Below are 20045 nucleotides of genomic sequence, written 5' to 3'. Positions count from 1 at the left end.
ATCGCACCTAATGCTCGCCCTCCGGATTTACCTAAAACCTCCGCCGTTGTACTGAAGTCCATCTTCTCGTGGAAAATAACACCAAGATATCGATACTGATTAACGTACTGTAACTCTCCATTTCCTATTCTAAAATTGAATTTACTTCGGGGAATGTTTCGTTTTCTAAAATGCATTATATTTGATTTGGCACAGTTCACATTTAACCTCCATCGCATACACCAATCTGTAAGAATATCGAGACATCTTTGCATTTCAAGTTCATTTTCACTAAGAATGGCAATGTCATCGGCATATGACAGAAGACCAATTTTTTCGTCACCAATAGGAATTCCAACATTTAGTTGTGAAATTTCAGATGCTAAATCATTGATAAATAAAGAAAATAAGGTAGGAGATAGGTTGTCTCCTTGGCGTACACCATTTGAACAAAGAAACCAATTAGTACGGAGGTCGTTTACACATACACACGAGAATGTTTCTTCATAAAAACTGGAGATGGCATCATATATTGGACCATTGATTCCATTAAGTTGAAGTTTGTACTGTAAAAGGTCTCTGTTAACAAGATCAAAGGTTTTTTGGAGATCAACAAATGTAACAAATGTAGACTTGCGATTTTGAATAAGGTTTGCAAGGGTAAATATATGGTCCTCGCATGATCTATCGCATCGGAATCCATTCTGTGCATCGGAGAGTATTTCATTTTCTTCTAGGTATTGTTGAACTCTATTATTTAAAACCGAACTATAACATTTTGCAACGACAGATAACAAGCTGATTCCTCTGTAATTTAAAGGTATTCTATAATTATTATATGCTGTGGGTCTATTATTATATGCTGTGGTTCTATTATTATATGCTGTGGATCTATTATTATATGCTGTGGGTTCATAATTATATGCTGTGGGTTCATAATTATATGCTGTGTGTTCATAATTATATGCTGTGTGTTCATTATTATATGCTGTGGTTTCATTATTATATGCTGTTGGTTCATAATTATATATGCTGTGGTTTCATTATTATATGCTGTGGTTTCATTATTATATGCTGTTGGTTCATAATTATATATGCTGTCGGTTTATTCGAAACTAGCTATTCGAATCCGGATTTCTCGTTTTGGAGTTTACATTTACAAGCACTTTCAACTGACACCAAGGACAATGGTCGTGTGACCTTGACTGAGACCCATATGCTAAAAATTGCTTTTTAGAACTTTGTTGTCCCCGGGCGCATAGTGCTTCACAAACACATCTTGTTTCAATTTATCAATATTATACTTTCAGACAAAGCAGAATTTTTTTTTTTAAATCTTTTACTTTTTTAACTACAATAAAAAATGATTAAAATACTGAGTATGCAAAATTGATTTCTTGTTTTATTTATTATATCAACTATAATAATTTAAGCTTTACTATTAATCGTTGATGTTTAAGATTCTTTAAAGGGAGTGTGCTATTAAAAATCAAGTACAAGCTTGAGAATCTATACCGTCATTTGAGAGTACATTACTGAAAGTCCAAGTAGCTAAAAAATTCTATGTCTCGGCATCTCTCTTAGCTCAGCCGTAGGTGTTTGCTCACGAATTCTATCAGGACACATTTATATGCGTCCGAATCGTATATTGTTTTTGTCCTGTTTGTCTGTCTGTTGTCAACTTTAACCTTCGCCATAACTTTTGAACCATAGGAGATAGAGACTTCGTATTTGGTATGCATACTTCACTAATTATGTGCTTTTAAATGACACCTAGGACAATAAGTTTGTGACCTTAACTGTGACCTATATGCTAAAAAATTGCTTTTTCATAATGTTTCACAAACGCATCTGATTTTAATTTGATAATTTGTTTGCCCTCTAAATGCACCGTTACTGTATTTCTTTTATGGATCCGCCATCATATTTTTATAAAGAGAGTGAGAAAATTCTGATCTTAAATTCATGTCATTTGATAAATTATGAGTAGTTCTTCAAAGGGAAAAAAGCCAAGTTAACCAAAATAAATACAAGATGTGTTTGTGAAACACTGATGTCTCAGAATGGCAGCGAATGTTGAAGTTTCTCTAATGCAAGTCAAACTCCAAAGGTCAAGGTCAAAAGACAAAATTTGTTGTTATCCAAAAGGAAGAGCTTGAAACGAGGAATACATCTATGAAATATGAAAGCCCTAGTGCTAAATTTTCAAAAGTTATGACCAAAGTTCAAGTTTTTGAAAAGTGGGTCAAACTCTTGGGTCAAGGTAAAAAATATACCCATTGAAAGGTCTTGTCAGAATGAATACATATGTGAAGTATGAAAGCCTTAGCACCAATTTTCAAAAGTTATTGCCAAGGTTAAAGTGTGAAAATGTTTGTAAAAGTTGATCAAACTTCATGGTCAAAAGGTCAAATTTGGTGTTACCGCAAAAAAGGCCTGGTCATAAGGGATACTTTTTTAAAACATGAAAGCCAGAGCCCAACCCACTCAAAAGTTATGTGCAATTTTAAAGTTTTTGCGGACAAACAGACAGACCGATGGACGGAAAAGGCAAAATCTATGTACCCCCAAATCTTCGATGACAGTGGCATAAAATAAAACTGCTATTGCATAAGAATATTGCACGTACTCTATTACCACTACATTGAGTAGGATCCCCACCCGCAAAATTGAATCTGTGTTGGATTTCCGGGCATTGGGCGAAGCTGAATGCACATCTCTTCAGTTCCTCAAACAAATAAAAGATAGTGTTTTCAACATTGCGTACATGTATAGAAAAGGTAACGCACTACAAAATGTGAAGCTTAGTTCCACACAATATTTTTTTAAATTTTTTTTCTGGCAATTTTGCCCAAACGCAAAAGACAGGTAACAAGATTAAAACAATATATGAATATATGTGTGTATGATGTGAAACACTGGTAGGTATGTTTAATATCTTTTAATTGTACATGTATATACCAGTATCTGAGCTGTCACAGTTTCTAAGTGTATCTTTCAACAATATCCAAACATCTTTGAAAATCAGCTATTCCATTACTTTGACAATCCCTGTGAAATTCTTGTTCTAAAGCATTTTGGCATTCTTGACTGATCACTGTGGAAAGGGATTCAAATATTTGCCTGCCTTCCTCAACAATGAATTCATCTACAAATCCCTCAACTCCATAGTTCTGCATATTTTCATGTTCATCCAGACCAACTGGGTTTTGTAACTGCCCTGAAGTCCATAAAATTAATGGGGTTGACTTTACTATGCCTAGCCCATGCATCACTCCAAAATGCAAGCTTTCTGTTGATTTCTGAACAGAATAAATAATGGAGAACAGCTAAATGAAGTGGGTTGTGTGAGTCCAGAATACCAAGGTCCTCCATATGATAAAATAAGTTATAAAAATATACAAGAACCCCATTGTACACGTCTCTCCAAAGTCTCTCAATGCGCTGATAGTGTGTGCTTTTTCCAGTAAGCATACTCCCATGACCTTTTTTGGACAACATGTAGTCGGCCACAGAAATATTTTCCATACCTTTATCTGATCTAACTTGATTTGGTAAACCATATTGTTCCACGCCTGACAAAAAACACTGCAGTACTGTTTCAGCTGTATTATTGTCTGTGCATCTTAAGAACATCACCAGTCTGCTAAAACCATCTATTCCGCCAACAATTATGAATCGCCAACACACAAGTTTATGATTAGTGTCTATGTGCCATAAATGGTTTGGGCCCGTTACATTATAAACATGTCTGTGCAGTCTGCCAGCTTGTCTCTCACAAACACCACGTTCATCCATTCGGTGTACATGCTTTCTCTTAGTCTCCACCTAGGAACCCTTATTCCTTTTAAAGGTATCATCTGTCTTAAGAGATTTTCTCCACAGAGGGGGAAATCTTTTAAAATTTCCCCGAGTTTAAAATCGAGGTCATTGTCGGATATTTCTGAAAAATTCATTTAACTAAGTCCATACTGTGCCATTCTTCTGTAAATCGTTCTTTTTGACACTGAGAGAAGGTTTGAAATGTAAGTAATTGTGCATCCATTTTCAAGGAACATTTCTAATACATCGGAGGACCACACTGAGGCCATACCTTTTTTGGCTTTTCAATTCCATATTTCACACACTCGTTTCTTAATCTCATCACATCCCTTGTATTTGAGATCCCCAAAGTTTGGAATTCGTTTGCAGATAATTTACATACAATATATGTGGTTATTTCTTCAGCCCTGAACCTGTCGTGAAAGAGATGTAAGTTTAAATCCTTCAATACCTTTCCTATCAACCCAGTGGAATCTGCCGCCATTTTGTTTAGGAACATTTATAATAAGAGCGCCTGTGTAAAATTTAAGTATACCAGCATATAATAATTGAACCACAGTATATAATTATGAACCCACAGCATATAATTATGAACCCACAGCATATAATAATGAAACCACAACATATAATAATGAACCCACAGCATATAATTATGAACCCACAGCATATAAATGTATTTATTAATGTTACTTAAACACGTGGTAGTGTTTGTTTATTCTTTACATCTATTGGTTGTTATTATTGTTACCTAGTCAGGTGACAATATTGGTATTCATAGCACGGGCTATGAATGACCGTGAAAGTTATTGTGTACTAGTAAAGCCATTCGAAGGCTCTTTTTCGTGCAGTCAAGACACGTTTTGTCATGGACGACTCTGGCGACGAAATTTCCTTATTAGAAAAAGGCGAAACCAACCAAACTCAAAAAGAAGCTGCTGGAAATCCTCCACTGGATATTGCTGATGTGGTGAAGCTCGTCACGGGCGTTTTGCAGACCCAATTTCAAAATTTATCAGGTCAGCTCAAAGCAGAACAGTCGGAGTCTATCACTAAAAAATTAAAAGAAAATTCTATTTTGAAAATTAAATCTGAAGGGAATCGTGCACAGTACGAATTTAATGCCGAGATTCTCGAGGGTCTAGATAAACTAGAAACAAGAGCTTTTGACACTAAAGATAGCGACTCAGTTACTATCATATAGGAGATTTGCGGAAAAAATTAAAAACGCGCCAGAAACATATTCGAATCGCCGATTCCTCTCCAGCCGGGTGGAAAACAGTAAATGAATACCAGTCAAGAGAAATTGCGGACAACTCGGATGACGAGAAGAAAATTCGAAGTGCGGAAAACCGTGCCCTCCGACAACAAAAACAAGGGCAGAACAGGCGTTTTCACCCATATGGCACCTACAAGACTCCCCCAGCGGCGGCGGCAGGCTCGGCAGCCCAGCTTAGTTCTTCTGTGTCTTCTGCTACTTCGTTTCAGCCATTCACATACCAGCAACAGCCCTTTCGTGGCAAATCTGCACGGCGTCAACCACAGCCCAGTGACGTGTGCTTCAACTGTTTTTCCACAGGACACTGGAAAACCAACTGTCCCAAAAACAAGTCACAAAGTCAATGATAAGTATAAAGGTTATAATGGCAATTCTACTATTGCTGGCCAGGTGAAATGCTTTCAGAACAATTATTTAAACCAAAGTTCATTGATAAAACACAATTTGAAAAGAAATATTGGTAAATGGAGAGAAATTGGTACAAATCCATTCATTTTGAAAGTTATTGAATCTGGCTATGAAATTCCTTTCGTTTCAAATCCACCTACAATGTGTTTTCGTAATAACAAATCTGCCATTCACAATGTTGAATTTGTTTCTTCAGAAATTTCAGACTTGCTGAAATATAAACGTATTATAGAAGTTCCTTTTCAGCCGTTTGTGTGCAGTCCCCTGAGTGTCGCAGAAAATAAAAACAAAAAGAGGTTGATTCTTGATCTCAGTAGGTTAAATAAGTACGTAAAGTATGAAAAAGTAAAGTTTGAAGACTGGAAGACGGCATTAGATTATTTCGAAAAGGGTTTTTATTGCATAAAATTTGATCTGAAATCAGGATACCATCATATAGATATAGCTGAAGAATATCAGAATTATCTAGGGTTTCAGTGGGATAATAAATATTACTGCTTTACAGTTCTGCCATTTGGTCTTTCATCAGCTCCATTTATTTTTACAAAATGTTTAAGACCTCTGGTGAAGTTTTTGAGAAAAAGTGGTATAATGATTGTATTGTATCTAGATGATGGGTTAGCATTTGCTTCAACTGAGAGTCAATGTATTTTAGATTCTAATTTCATTCAGAAAACATTGTCAGAAACTGGACTGGTGGTCAATATAGACAAATCAAAGTTTATTCCAACGCAAATTATTGAATGGTTAGGTTTAACATGGAATTCAAATTCATTTTCCATTTCAGTTCCGGATAGACGAATAGAAGACGCTGTTTGTTGTTTGAAGAAAGTTATTGGTCGTTTCCCAGATATAACAGCGAGAGAACTGGCACAAGTAGTTGGAAAAATCATTTCCATGACACCAGTAATGGGTAACATGTGTAATATAATGACACGATTTTCTTCTATGGAAATAGCTGTAAAAGAATTATGGGACTCAAAATTATTATTCAAACATAGAGATCAAGTTTTTGAAGAATTGAATTTCTGGATAAAATGTATTCCTTGTAAAAATACAAGATTTTTACATTCTGTTAAGAGAAAAAATGTAATCATTTATTCAGATGCAAGCAACTCAGCATCAAGTGCATATACAGTTGAAGTTAATTCTAAGGTGTTCCATTTGATGTGGAAAGATGATGAGAAAAATATGAGTTCGACATGGAGAGAGTTGAAGGCCATAGAATTGGCGTTGGCATCTTTTAAGAATGAATTACAAGAAACGACAGTGAAGTGGTTTACTGATAACCAAAGTTGTGAGAAAATAGTACACTCTGGTAGCATGAAGCACCATTTACAAGTTATAGCATATAATATTTTCAAAATGTGCGCCGATAGCAAAATTTCACTTGATGTTCAGTGGATTCCGAGATCAGAAAACGACAAAGCAGATTTTCTTAGTAAAATCATAGATCATGATGATTGGGAAGTTACTGTAGAATTTTTTGATTTTGTTAGTTTAATGTTTGGACCATTCACTGTAGACAGATTTGCAAATTTTAATAATCGTAAATTGCTTAGATATAACTCAAAATTCTGGAATCCTGAATCAGAGGCTGTAGACTGTTTTACAAAAAATTGGGAGGGGGAGAATAATTGGCTAGTTCCTCCCATTCATTTAATAGTCTCTTCCATAAAACATTTACTAAATTGTAAGGCCTACGGTGTTCTTGTAGTACCAAACTGGCCGTCTGCTGTTTTTTGGCCAATGTTATTTGATGAAAATTTATATTATAAGACTTATGTGAAAGACGTGTTATTGTTTAAAGATACAAGGGAGATAATCATTCAAGGTCAGAACAAAAACTGCTTATTTGGTTCTATATTTTTCGGTTCTGGAATACTTGTGGTACGATTGGATGCTACTAATTTGTAATGAATGAAGGTGTATTGCAGATGACATGGGTCCTGGTACATCTTATTTTAAATTATGGTTCTTGCTTATATGTGGCGAATACGAACTGTTGATGTATTGCAGTTGAATAATGGTCCTGATACATCAGAGGGTGTATTGCAGATGATGAAGGTCCTGATACACCACAAATATTGTAATTTGAAATGAAGATATTGATGTTCTATTTGTACAAACACATTTTTCAGATATATTTAAAGTGGGCAGATGGATGGGCATTAACAACGAAAGTAAAGATCGCCGTCTTGAGGAACTCGCATCAGAACTACCTCGATATTGTATAACATCCAAGGCTGACAACACAGCAAAACAATACAGGTACGCTTTTAACACCTTTTGCAAATGGTGTAACAGCTATAATCCTGTGATTACTCCTCTTCCTGCTTCAGAAACCAACGTTGCATTGTATATCATTCATTTGGCAAAGCAATACAAATCATCGGGGAAAATTCATTCAGCTGCGCATGCTATTAGCTGGGCACATAGCCTAGCAGGCTATGTAGACCCATGTGATTCTATCCTCGTCAAAAATATTAAGGAGGGGGCAATCAGAGAAACATCAAAACCTGTGACCAAAAAAGAACCTATTACGCCAGAACATTTGAAGGCCCTGGTTTCTACATTTGGAAAGAATGACAATTTGTATAATTTGAGAACGTTGTGTATGTGTTTTTTAGGTTTTGCTGGGTTCCTGAGATTCTCAGAAATTGTAAATATTCGTTATTTAGATATATGTTTACAGAATAATTGTGTGGAAATTAACATTGTTAAAAGCAAGACAGATGTGTATAAAACTGGTCAAAAAGTTTGTATAGCTAGAACATTCTGTGACACATGTCCTGTGAATATCTTAGAAAAGTTCTTAAGATTGTCAAATGCTGACATGCATTCTTCTCAATACCTGTTTAGATCGGTGTCTTTTTGTAAAAAGTCTAATTCTTATAGACTTAGAACGGATAATCGTCCGATTTCATATACAAGAGCAAGGGAGATAATATTGGACGCACTAGAAAAGATTGGTTTAGAGAAGTCAAAATTTGGTGTACATAGTTTAAGATCGGGCGGTGCTACTTCTGCAGCAGCCGCAGGAGTTTGTGATAGACTGTTTAAAAAGCATGGGCGGTGGCGGTCGGATAGGGCAAAAGATGGCTACGTGAAAGAAAATTTATCTGAAAAACTTAAAGTCACAAAAAATCTTGGCATTTAGCGCGTTTTCTTTTCTTCTTTATCTTCGAATTAATTAAAACTGCACTTTCAGAGCGCTTCACATCCTACTCACGAGTTTGTGTTTATTTCATAAATATTTTATGTTCGTTTGAGTGAAACGAATAAGAACATAAATGTATTTATTAATGTTACTTAAACACGTGGTAGTGTTTGTTTATTCTTTACATCTATTGGTTGTTATTATTGTCACCTAGTCAGGTGACAATATTGGTATTCATAGCACGGGCTATGAATGACCGTGAAAGTTATTGTGTACTAGTAAAGCCATTCGAAGGCTCTTTTTCGTGCAGTCATTTAAGTCCCACCCACCCGCCCTTTGCTTCATATTGTATAATATATAGATGTATCCACTGTCTAAAATTTGCAATTTTATTTTGTAGATGTGGAAGATTTGGTTAAGAAAGAGAGAAATTTTTGTTATATTGAAATTAATGAAAACTGCACTTTCAGAGCGCTTCACATCCTACTCACGAGTTTGTGTTTATTTCATAAATATTTTATGTTCGTTTGAGTGAAACGAATAAGAACATAATTATAAACCCACAGCATATAATAATGAAACCACAGCATATAATTATGAACCCACAGCCTATAATAATGAAACCACAGCATATGATAATGAAACCACAGCATATAATACCCCCGGTAATAGACCCACAGCATATAATAATAGACCCACAGCATATAATTATAGAACCACAGCATATAATAATAGACCCACAGCATATAATAAAATCACCTAACATAAGGCAGCCATGACGTTCCATAACGTTCCATAATTTTCACATAAAAAAGCACCTTCACATGAAAAAGCACCACCTTCATATAATAAAGCACCACCTTCATATAATTAAGCACCACCTTCATATAATAAAGCACTATCTTCACATAAAAAAGGACCATCTTCATATAATAAAGCACCATCTTCACATAACAAAGCACCTTCACATAAAGAAGCACCATCACATAAAAAGCACCATCTTCATATAAAAGCACCATCTTCATATAATAAAGCACCACCTTCATATAATAAAGCACCATCTTCATATAATAAAGCACCATCACATAAAAAAGCACCATCTTCATATAATAAAGCACCATCTTCATATAATAAAGCATCACCTTTATATAATAAAGCACCATCTTCATATAAAAACTGTGAATTAAAAAGTAAAAGAATTTACAGCACGAAGTCATGTCAGAAGTCGTATTGAGTTGTAGGCCTATATCATTATCTCAGACATATAATGCCCACCTCTCCTGAGCTCGACAAAAACTAGCCCCCCCCCCCCCCCCCCAAAAAAAAAAAAAAAAAAAAAAAACTACCTGCCACGCACCGCGGGAAAATTCTCCCAGCCAATCAACAACCAGAATTAAATATAGAACTGGCCATTTACTAATTTTAACTTTAAAGGATAACACGTATAACACAACTTTTTTAATATGAATGATTTTATTATTGTAATGATAAACGTAAATTTGTATAGCTGAAATAAAAAATGCATAAAATATTAATATGTACAAAATTCATCACTATCACAAAACTACAGCATAATACATCGTATAATCAAGCACCATATTTACATGAAATAGCCACATAGTCTGTGTCAAGCACGAGCTACTCGGTGAACGTTTTACCATTTGATGACGATCAACAGCATAATATGAAGATTTTCCTTTTCCCCTTAAAATACATGTACTAAATGATATTGATATCATTTTTGTGTACATGTTGAATATGAAGCATACTACAAATATGCAGTATCAGTTGCGAATAACGTTTATGTTTTTTAACCCTCCCCACCCTTACCCACTTTCAAAGTTATATGACTGTAAAAGCAGAGACATATTTATTTCTGTCCCTCAGGTAAAAGTAAACTGAATTTGACTTTAGTTCAGGAAATGATTCTGCGCTTCAAGAATGCACAGTACACAGGTATGGGTATGAGGCAGGTGGATAATGCATTAAATCGAGTGACCATCAAGAATTCTACCTGTATATCAAACATGTTCAGTGGCGGAAGCAAATTGAAAGGGTGGGGGGCCACGGTTCCGACGTACTAGTAGGTAAATCATTATAAGGTTATGATAAATTCTCTATAAATAATTTTAATTAAAGAAATAAATAGAACTTTGAATTAACTTGGCTAAGTACGTGAAATAATATATTATCAATTAATAGAGAGAAAAAATGAAACTGTTATTGCTTGGATAACCATGAAAAAGATTTTAAGAGTCAACTCGCAATGAGTTTTGATTTTGGCAATCAATACTGTCGCATGTTGGTCGTGAATTGTCCTGGGTACGAGATGATTGGGATACGAGTTCAGTAGAAACCTGACCGAAATTGACAGTCGGTGATGATGACAAACTCACAGGTTGAACTGAGCTGAATGCATGCAGTCCCACTTTTGCCTTTTGTTGGGTTTATTTTTGTTCTTTGATGTATATGCACATCAGTAAGTATGACTGTAAGTAAACATAACTGTCAAGTGGAGAATGAATGAAAACTGGTATTACGTTTGCATATTGGTACCTGGTAAATGTAAGAAAAAAAGCAACTGGGCTATTTATTCCTAGGATCCAAAGCCACAACTTTCTCAAAGACGGTCAACACATCTCTGCTTAACTTGTTACTTGGAAAAATTCCCATTGACAGACTCTAGATACCGAGCTAACGTACCTTGAACTAATTAAAAATTAAGTTGACACCAACTTGAACTTTCTTCAGTCAGAGCAGATTCTCCCAGTACTTCTTTATTTATGTCATTAAACAATTGACAGCTATTTTTATCAATTCATAAAAAAAAAAATTTTTGTGTGCATGTAATTTTTAACTTTTTCCCGTAAATAATTTCTAAAATTTTTATGAAGAACACTATTGTAGAAGTGAATTGGATTCGTCGTCCGTAATCAAAGAAAGTTGTTGTCACATGCAGTTTCTAAGTATAATGAATAAACTTGATACCGCATTTGACCAATGAAATGAGCATCATGTCGTTTCCAATAGACTCCTTCACGGTAATTGCGGTTACTGCTCTCTTGCACAGGGCAAATTGATATACTTTACCGAAATTTTAGTAGGTAGATAATTAAATGACGTAATTGAAACAATTGACGTTACGTCATATTTCACCAAATTATGTCATTTTGCCCTGCAAAAGAGCAATACTGCAGTTACTGTGAAGGGGTTAATAGTATGATTCATCAACATATATTTCTTCAATATTAGTTAAAATAAAAGAAAAATAACCTTTGGAATATATATTTAAAAAATTTGATTGCTTTTATAGATGAATTGAAATAGTTCAGTTATTTTATTTAACCCAAAACAACATTAATCACTTAAACATAATGCAATACATATATCATTATTTTGTATGTTTATTAGTTAGGTTTTTTATTATTTTCAAAAAAGCGCTCTTCGACTTGAATGCTTACCTAATAAAACTTCACAAAGTCACAATAAATTTTAGCATGAAAAAACATCATCAAAGTTATATTTCACCAGAATATAAGTATGCAAGTAACAGATATTGTGATGTTATAGTTAGGATTTTAGGCAATTTTAATGACTTTTATTAAAGTAATAGTTAAACATGGATTTTATTAGTCTCTTGAGTAATTGTGTTATTTAAACCTTTGCAAACAGCGTCTGGTAACTTGCATGGTTATATATACCGGTACATTTGTATGTATAAAGATGAAAGGAGGTAACGTTTGTCCAGTGTCGGGAAGTAATTACAAAAATGACGTCATTTTGGGTAAACTCATGCGATGAAAATCAACTATTAGAAACATTTGACTATTGAAAACATAATTATGATTATTAGAAATATACATGTAAAGCTTTAAGAAAATTTCATTTAAATTTTCAGATTAAAGGGAGCTGTATTTGGAATTCCAAGAGCTGAATTGATTACCATGTCCTCTGTTGATGATCCAGCCAATGCGGCAACCAACAGCTATAACTTGGATAACCAGAATCCTGAAGGCAATGATAGAGAGAGCGAAGATAATTTAAGTTCAGCTTCTTCAAAAGAGAAAAGAAAACACTCTTCCACAGTAACTGAGGAGTTAACAGATACCACAAGTAACAGTTGTGACAAGGTGATTGAAAAGTTTAAAACGAAGGAGAAAGTCTTTGACCATTTGACTATTCACAGAGTCTTTGACCAATGTGATAGGGACAGTCCAATTGCTCTTGAAGAGATTTCCTTGAGGACAAGTGACTGGAATGAACAAGTTCTATCACTACTTAAAATTAAAGTTGATCAAGGTGTCTATGAACCACATGATTTGTTTAACAGTGGATTTGTTAAATTTTTGATTAAACAACATGCAGCAAAAATCAGCGGATTTATTGGATATACAGCTCGAAATGTAGAACATCAACTCTTGCTGAAGAAGTGTTTGACTCTAGCATTCACAGACATTGTTAAGGTGGATTGTTCAGAAATTGATGAAATACCTCTGCATAAAGTAATTAAGATGGAAAATGAGTTAAATTCCCGTAAGTGGACACAGAAGTTCTTGAAAACCCTGGGGAGCTTTGATTCAAAACATGAGTGGTCAGTGATTGACTTCTGTCAGAGGTATAATGTAGTTTATAATTATAATATTTATTAATTATCTTGAAAGTCAAGAAGGGCAAAAAAAAACACCATGGGGTGAAAATAACCTTGTATTCAGTAATTCTTGATAATTATTGATAATTAGTTTCTGTGCTTTATCCTATTGATATATAGAACTTTACTTTGTTTTACATAGTTTGAGAGTATGGATGAAGCAGTTTGTACAACAGCTATCTTGGATAGTCCAAAAACGTAAAAGAAGTATGCCAGAGGAAATTACTGAAGGAATGTTTCAAGAATTGTTTATTTTATTTGTGAAAATGTTTAGGACCCAAATAACGTAAGTATGATTTCCATTTAGTCATTTATTATGGTAATGCATATTTATAATATTAACTTTGACCTCTTTTTGCATTTTTGCATGTACTTGTATTTTTCGGGGCATATGTCGATGGGGGCATAGGCTGGAGTGCTCATTTTCAGACAAAATTTAGGAAAAATCCTTAGACTAGCCGATCTTTAATCCAGTTTTTAGTCAAAGGTTAAGGTCAATATACAGCCCTTTGCAAGTTTTTTTTATCCAAATATCATTTGTCAAAAAGCAAGTCCCTTTCATCCCTGCTGTACTTCAGTACATGTATCTCCATAAACTGGGGTTTGAAGTCATTTTTACAAAAGCTTGGACTTTGGGTAGTTGTGTCAAACAGCAATGTGACATAGGCCTGTCTATTTCATTGTTGGCCACTCAGCCATTGCTCTTTCAAATCAACAAGATTTGTCTATCATTTTGAGCTAAGACTATGCAATCTGTGCAATTATTTCACTTGAAAACAGCATCATTTTGAACTTGTTTTGATGCAAAAAATAGTTACATTCTACGGAAAGTCCACAGAAATGGCTCTAGGCACTATTAGCATAGCATATGTTATCAAAAATTGTTTAAGGTGACATATGGTCCTTTATATAATTCTACCAGGTCCAGTTAAACAGTGTCTAGGAATAACAGAAGCATAATCATGCATTTTTGTAGTGGATACCCGAATTTGTCGCCATATTTACTACATCTTGGAGCACAGATAGTATCCTCCACTCCAGATGCCCTAATATACTCGTCCTCCTGCAGAGATGTTGGAAAAGAAAATGCTATTGCAGTGATAAAGGTAAAATTTAGATTATTCAGATGACAAGGACATTATGTTACACCACATGGTCAGGTGGCACAGTTGATCTACTTGGATGTATCTTATGACATGTATATATATTTTCTACCAGTATAGTAGTATTTTATTTCAAAAATGTAATCATTAAGGAGGCTGGATGGTCAACGAATTACCCATCAGATCTACTTTACAATGTCACATTTATTCACTCAGCAATAAACAGTTATATAGTAAGGAAAAAGCCCTTATATTTTATAGCTTCAAAATTTGATTTTCCTTTACAAAGCTCTCCTTTTAAAGGAGATTAATATAGTCATAAAATGGCAACAACTATTCAGCCCTCTTAATAACTTGGACCCAGAGGTTATTTGGTGAACGTTTTTTCATGAAAGGGGCTCTTGGCTTCAACACTCTAGTCTACTTTTTCTAAAACACAAACCTTACACAAATCTTCACTAATTTTCTTTCATCTTTTTACAACCCATTCAGCTGGGTAATCATGCAATAGAGGAGTAAAACTTAAAATTTTCTTTTGATATTAATTTTTATACAGATAAATAAGGAATACAGAAAATGTGAAACAGATGAAGGGTATGGAGAGCAAAGAAGTATAGGGAAAAGATTAAAATTGGACCAGAAGATGAACCACATTCCTTCAGAACTTAAGGCAAAACACATAGGAGAAATGTTGGCCATATTGCCTTCCTCAGTCTTTGGAACTCGTGGGATTTATGGATTCTTGGTCCAGGGCACAAAGGTAAATATTGAGGAGGTGCTGTTATCGCTTTTAAAATATGCATAATTAGATGTTCAAATTTCAGATGTGAAAAAAGTTAGATATATTTTCTTTTTATTACTCATCAAGTGATGTTTATGATAGATTAAATTTTTCAAAATAGATCATTATTAAAAAAAACCTTGCGAGACCCATTTAGGGACATTTATAAATAAGTTTGATACTTTCTCCCGTAGTGACCCATACTGAAAAGAGATAAACCCTAACTAGTATTAAAAAATAAAGAATCCCCATTTAAGTTACTGGTAGATGCATGTCTGTTAATGGATCACAACAAAGGCCAATGTTTTACTTGCAATATTACATGTATTTGTAAAATGCTGTTAAATAAAGGAATAGGACCACATTGATGTTAGAATCATTAGAAGTTATGGAGGCTGGATTTTGTGGATTTCATGAGTAACCCTCTTCCATGAATTTAAATTCTCAATAAATTATTATACCCCCACAAACAAATTTTGGGGGTGTATAGGAATCATCTTGTCCATTCAATCCATACGTCTGTCCATCTGTCTGTCCGGCTGTGCAATCACATCAGGTTCATATGTTTATCATGGAGAAACATAGTTCTTACTTCACACAAAGATTGCTTAAGACCAGAGGGAGTGTCATGATTTTAACCCAAGGTCATTTTGACAAGTTCAAGGTCACTGGAAGGAAAAGTGCATAATTCATGTCAGATCCATATCTAATTTTGGAGAAAATTTGGAAGTTCTTACTTCAAACAAAGACTGCTTTTGCTTGTGGGATTTGGGGATATTACCTGTAGTCTATTACATCAGCCATTTATTAAGCCCCCCTCGAAGAAATCAGGGCATGTTGCTTTGCTGCTGTCTGTTGGTTAGTTGGTCCACCAACACTTTCCATTCATTTACAAATCGCTGATTTCACTGAAATGAAATCTGGTATAGAGATTTATCATAAGAATATCTTGGTCAAGTTTGCCTATGGTTTTGGGCACAATCAAGCAATTTTTGATAGAGTTATGTGCCTTGGACTTAGAAATATTCCAATTATTTGCGGTTTCCATTAAATTTCTTTTCAGGGGTTGCACATACTGAAATGAAATTTGGTATACAGAATTTTCATAAAAATATCTAGGTCAGGTTATGTTTTTGGTACAATCGAGCAATTTTTGACAGAGTTAAGCCCCTGGGACTTAGAAATATTTTAATTATTTGCTCTCCATTCATTATCCCTGATTAGGTTGAACAAATTAATTACTGATGTATCATGAAAACATGTCTTTGCCAAAGTTGTGATGTAGAAGATTTGTGCAACCTATAAATATAAAAGGTTTTAGCCTTGACTTGTCATACTTAATAGGTTGATGAATTTCAGATTGCACTGGTAGATGACCCTAATTGATTTTAAGTTCAAAAGGTTAATTTCATATCCATGTAACCTGCCCATGATGTATACTGCCTAAAATAAGGCTTGTGCACCCTATAAAGTTTGTGCAAAGGAGGGGGACATAAGTGTTTCACAAACATATCTTGTTCATTTTATTTTAAATTTCGTTTTATTTTTGATAGGTTACACTGGCATCTTTGGAGGCTGATGAGGAATATCTCGAGAATTTATCAAAAGGTGTTATTCCTGAAAAAGACTCTTGTGCCAAAGTTAAATACAGCGAAGAGTGTAATATTTTGACCTTGGAGGGAAGATTAGCATTGATTCCAACACTTCTTGATATGACAGCATTGTTGCACTATCTATGTGAAGGCAAGACATAAGTGTAATAAATATGCATGAAAGGAAGCACCTCACATACATACATGAACTGCATACATTGTACTTGCAAAATGTCAAAGATCTCATTTAATGTGTTCTGCAATACAGATGTACATTATGTGTGTGTTTTTATGGAAGATATGTTGTTTGCATACGCTTGCTGATTCTATTGCCGTCCAATGTATTCTATGACTGAAAAATTCAACAGTCTATCGATTGATCTCATTGTATTATGATGTAAAATTGTTCAAATAAATTATAACGCTGTGTTTAATACTTTGTCTTCGTGAGCTTTGTCTGTATGGCAGTTTTCAGTATTTTGATACATGTATACTGATTTGGTTACTATTGCCAGCTTGTCATCTAAGTCGCTCTTTGTGTATAGACTCCGCCAAATTTGCGAATGCTGATTAAAAAATCCGTGACATCTTGCAAAATAGCATTCAATAAACATGCTTACATCATGTCGTTTGTTTGCGACATTTACTAAAAAATGACGGAAATACGGGCGATTATTATATCATTTCACAATCTTAGAAGCCATTGTTTATTCATGTTTCCAGGGGGACAGTGGTAAACAAATCTTAATATTTTTGTTATTTTTGGAAGAATTTTAGCTTAGAAAACAGAATGTCAATTATGTTCTCCTTCGTTTCACTCATCCGAACATAAAGTATTTCTATTCTAAGTATTTCATAAATAACAACAACACAGGTGTTAGAGTGAGTGAGCTATCGACCAGTTATTCGCCGTAATATACAATCAGCACGCGACTTTAATAGCGATGAACTGGAATTAGGCCCAATAATTGTATATTTCTAAATAAATCTACAAAATACAATGTAAGTTTTAAATATAAATACATATCAAGTATACTTAATCGTACGAACATATACCTATAAACAAAAACAAAAAAAATCGTGTTCGAAAGGGTTGATTGCTCTTCGATGACCTGTCTATACTTGATCGGTTCTATATATACTACAGCCAAACAACTACTTGTGTAACTGCGCTTAAAGAAGTAGTCCGTAAAAAATACAACTTACAGAAATTTATTTAATGCTCCTTCGAATGATTGTCCCTTATTTTTTTATTTTAAGTGCAGATGAATAATTGGACATAGATGTAGACAAAGCACTGACGCATTTAGAGCCATGCCCCCCCCCCCTTTACCCATACATTGTGATTAAAATTTTTGAAAAATTAGTAGAACTACAGAAAATCACTTTTTGTTGTTATTCATCGATCTATTTATATGTCAAGTATAGCTGGAATAGCTCGAAAAAGTGATTTAAAACTCCAAAACCTGTGAGATTCTGGGGCTTTGTTCCCTAAGGCCCCCAACCAGGGCCGCCTTTCCCCGGCCTTTTGCCCCCCCCCCCCCCCCATCCTTAGTTGTTAAGGGAACGTTTTTCATTTCGGTGACTTGATATTATTCTCTTACTCGATATTTTATTTTTGCGTTATTTTCATTTGGAAAAGTATTCATACCTACAATTGTTAGACTCGTCGATAATTCCAACTGAGAGCCCGGTCTTGAAACATAGGCAGTGATATATGATGTTTTTCCACCTCGAATAACGCCAAAATAAAACACAGACTGTTCCAATTAATCAGCACCCACTGCACTTAATTGTACAAAAAAGGCATTTCATCTAAGGTTCTTTTTATTTTTGTAACGCGTCTTATTCTTCGTGCACAGAGCCATTCTCCAACAGAGCCTTTAACATTGCGTTTCAAAGGCGGCTTTTTTGCATGTCTACCGACTATATATTTTGAACTTGCGCTCGCCCAGGTTTAAATGTTTAAAATTAACATTCTCAATATTTTATATGTTTCATGTGCGAAATTTGCCCAGAAGTGATAGTGATATGGATAATATTACTTTAAGATTTATCTCATGCAGTAACAATTTTTTCGCTCATTTATCAAAGGGGTACTGTATACACAGCTGATGCAGGGTTATTTTTGCCCCGTTGTTCTATCGCCTGTCTACACTTGCAAACGGTTTGGCTTGGTCTTGAATTCGCCCGGACACAATTAATGATAGACACAGGCACTCTTTTTAATTACAACAGTAATAAAAATTGTTTTGAATTCGATAGTTTTATATCGCCCGCTGACAACGAGTGGGAAAGAATTTTCCTGACGTTGCAGTTCTTTTCAAATGTTCAGTTTAGGCATTGTTAGGTTCTTTTTCTGGTCTTTCGGAAGTTCGAAATTTTAAGTCATTTTTGGGATTTGATTTAATTCAGCTCTCCTATGCAGTTACTCTGGCAAACCGAAACTTAAACAGTGTTTGGACCTAAGCACAAATAATCACCGCTGACAAGACTTAGTTCTTGAACATAATAGATAAATTCGATGTAATGTTCTGCCCTTTCTGATATATTTCATTTTATCAAATAAAATATACAACATGACTTTTTTAAAAGGAAACTTATTTATAAATACCTTGGAAATAGTCAGATTTTAAATAGTACGAACAATTTAGAAGTTTTTGCAGTCGTATGTATTCCTACGCCAGAGTTCAATATAGTCTCGTTCAACCATCGGCTGTCTCCGTACATCTCCGACAAGCAGAGAGTCAGTCTATATTTAGAGGTTGCATCATCAAGCTATCACGTGACCTGGTATCTCTTACTTGTCGGAGATTAACGGAGACAGCCGAGCATCTGATTGAACGAAACTAGAGTTAATTATTGGTTGAATCCATACAATATTTGAAATATTTTGAATACCGATTAATAATTTTATGAAATCAATTCGATTTTTAAATACGACACAACATGATTCATAGGAGGTTTTCTCGAAATTCTTGTCGGAAAAGTCCGAGAATTAATATTATAAAAATGTGCGTAATTCAAATACAGATTATATACTACTTGCCAAGCAAAATAACCTATCGTTGATTTTAAGATAAATAATAATCGATAAAATTAACTCCCGTCAGTACTTCAGTACTTTGATTAGTCTACTGCCATTGGATTTTGTGCATCATGCGTAATATCAATAACTGTTACTATTGCATTGAATGATTTATTTTTTACGTCGTCGTATCAATGACTGCGTCAGGTGAGCAGACATTTGGAATAACGCGAGTTAGCGAAATTTTC

At 34.5% G+C, this 20045-nt stretch overlaps 2 protein-coding genes across 3 annotated transcripts; both read left to right on the top strand.

Moving 5' to 3' along the window:
* Window positions 1-5007: 5007 nt before the first annotated feature.
* On the top strand, window positions 5008-9071 carry LOC128175165 (uncharacterized). The gene is made up of 4 exons (XM_052840592.1): window positions 5008-5435; window positions 6273-6398; window positions 7627-7756; window positions 9046-9071. The coding sequence occupies exons 1-4, from the start codon at window positions 5084-5086 to the stop codon at window positions 9062-9064; spliced, it is 627 nt and encodes a 208-aa protein (XP_052696552.1). The 5' UTR covers window positions 5008-5083; the 3' UTR covers window positions 9065-9071.
* Window positions 9072-10970: 1899 nt separating this feature from the next.
* On the top strand, window positions 10971-17746 carry LOC128177072 (uncharacterized). 2 transcript variants are annotated; one of them, XM_052843594.1, is made up of 6 exons: window positions 10971-11124; window positions 12544-13260; window positions 13436-13579; window positions 14270-14399; window positions 14953-15156; window positions 16731-17744. In XM_052843594.1, exons 1-6 carry the CDS (start codon window positions 11063-11065, stop codon window positions 16929-16931), a joined length of 1458 nt encoding a protein of 485 aa, XP_052699554.1. In that variant the 5' UTR covers window positions 10971-11062; the 3' UTR covers window positions 16932-17744. The 2 variants fall into 2 exon arrangements, with proteins under 2 accessions (XP_052699554.1, XP_052699555.1); XM_052843595.1 differs by having other exon boundaries at window positions 10991-11136; window positions 16731-17746.
* Window positions 17747-20045: the final 2299 nt, after the last annotated feature.

Source organism: Crassostrea angulata, chromosome 3 (genome assembly GCF_025612915.1).
Source record: "Crassostrea angulata isolate pt1a10 chromosome 3, ASM2561291v2, whole genome shotgun sequence".
Taxonomy (NCBI): domain Eukaryota; kingdom Metazoa; phylum Mollusca; class Bivalvia; order Ostreida; family Ostreidae; genus Magallana; species Magallana angulata.
This window is presented reverse-complemented; position numbering and strand designations above follow the sequence as displayed.

Excerpts from the sequence above, each read along its gene's own strand:
- LOC128175165 (XM_052840592.1), top strand. The coding sequence starts at position 5,084 with ATGAATACCAGTCAAGAGAAATTGCGGACAACTCGGATGACGAGAAGA. Across the intron at positions 5,436-6,272 it reads AGTCAATGATAAGTATAAAG|TTCCGGATAGACGAATAGAA; the intron begins GTTATAATGGCA and ends TTTCCATTTCAG. Across the intron at positions 6,399-7,626 it reads TTCCATGACACCAGTAATGG|ATATATTTAAAGTGGGCAGA; the intron begins GTAACATGTGTA and ends CACATTTTTCAG.
- LOC128177072 (XM_052843594.1), top strand. The coding sequence starts at position 11,063 with ATGCAGTCCCACTTTTGCCTTTTGTTGGGTTTATTTTTGTTCTTTGAT. Across the intron at positions 13,261-13,435 it reads GTGATTGACTTCTGTCAGAG|TTTGAGAGTATGGATGAAGC; the intron begins GTATAATGTAGT and ends TGTTTTACATAG. Across the intron at positions 13,580-14,269 it reads ATGTTTAGGACCCAAATAAC|TGGATACCCGAATTTGTCGC; the intron begins GTAAGTATGATT and ends GCATTTTTGTAG.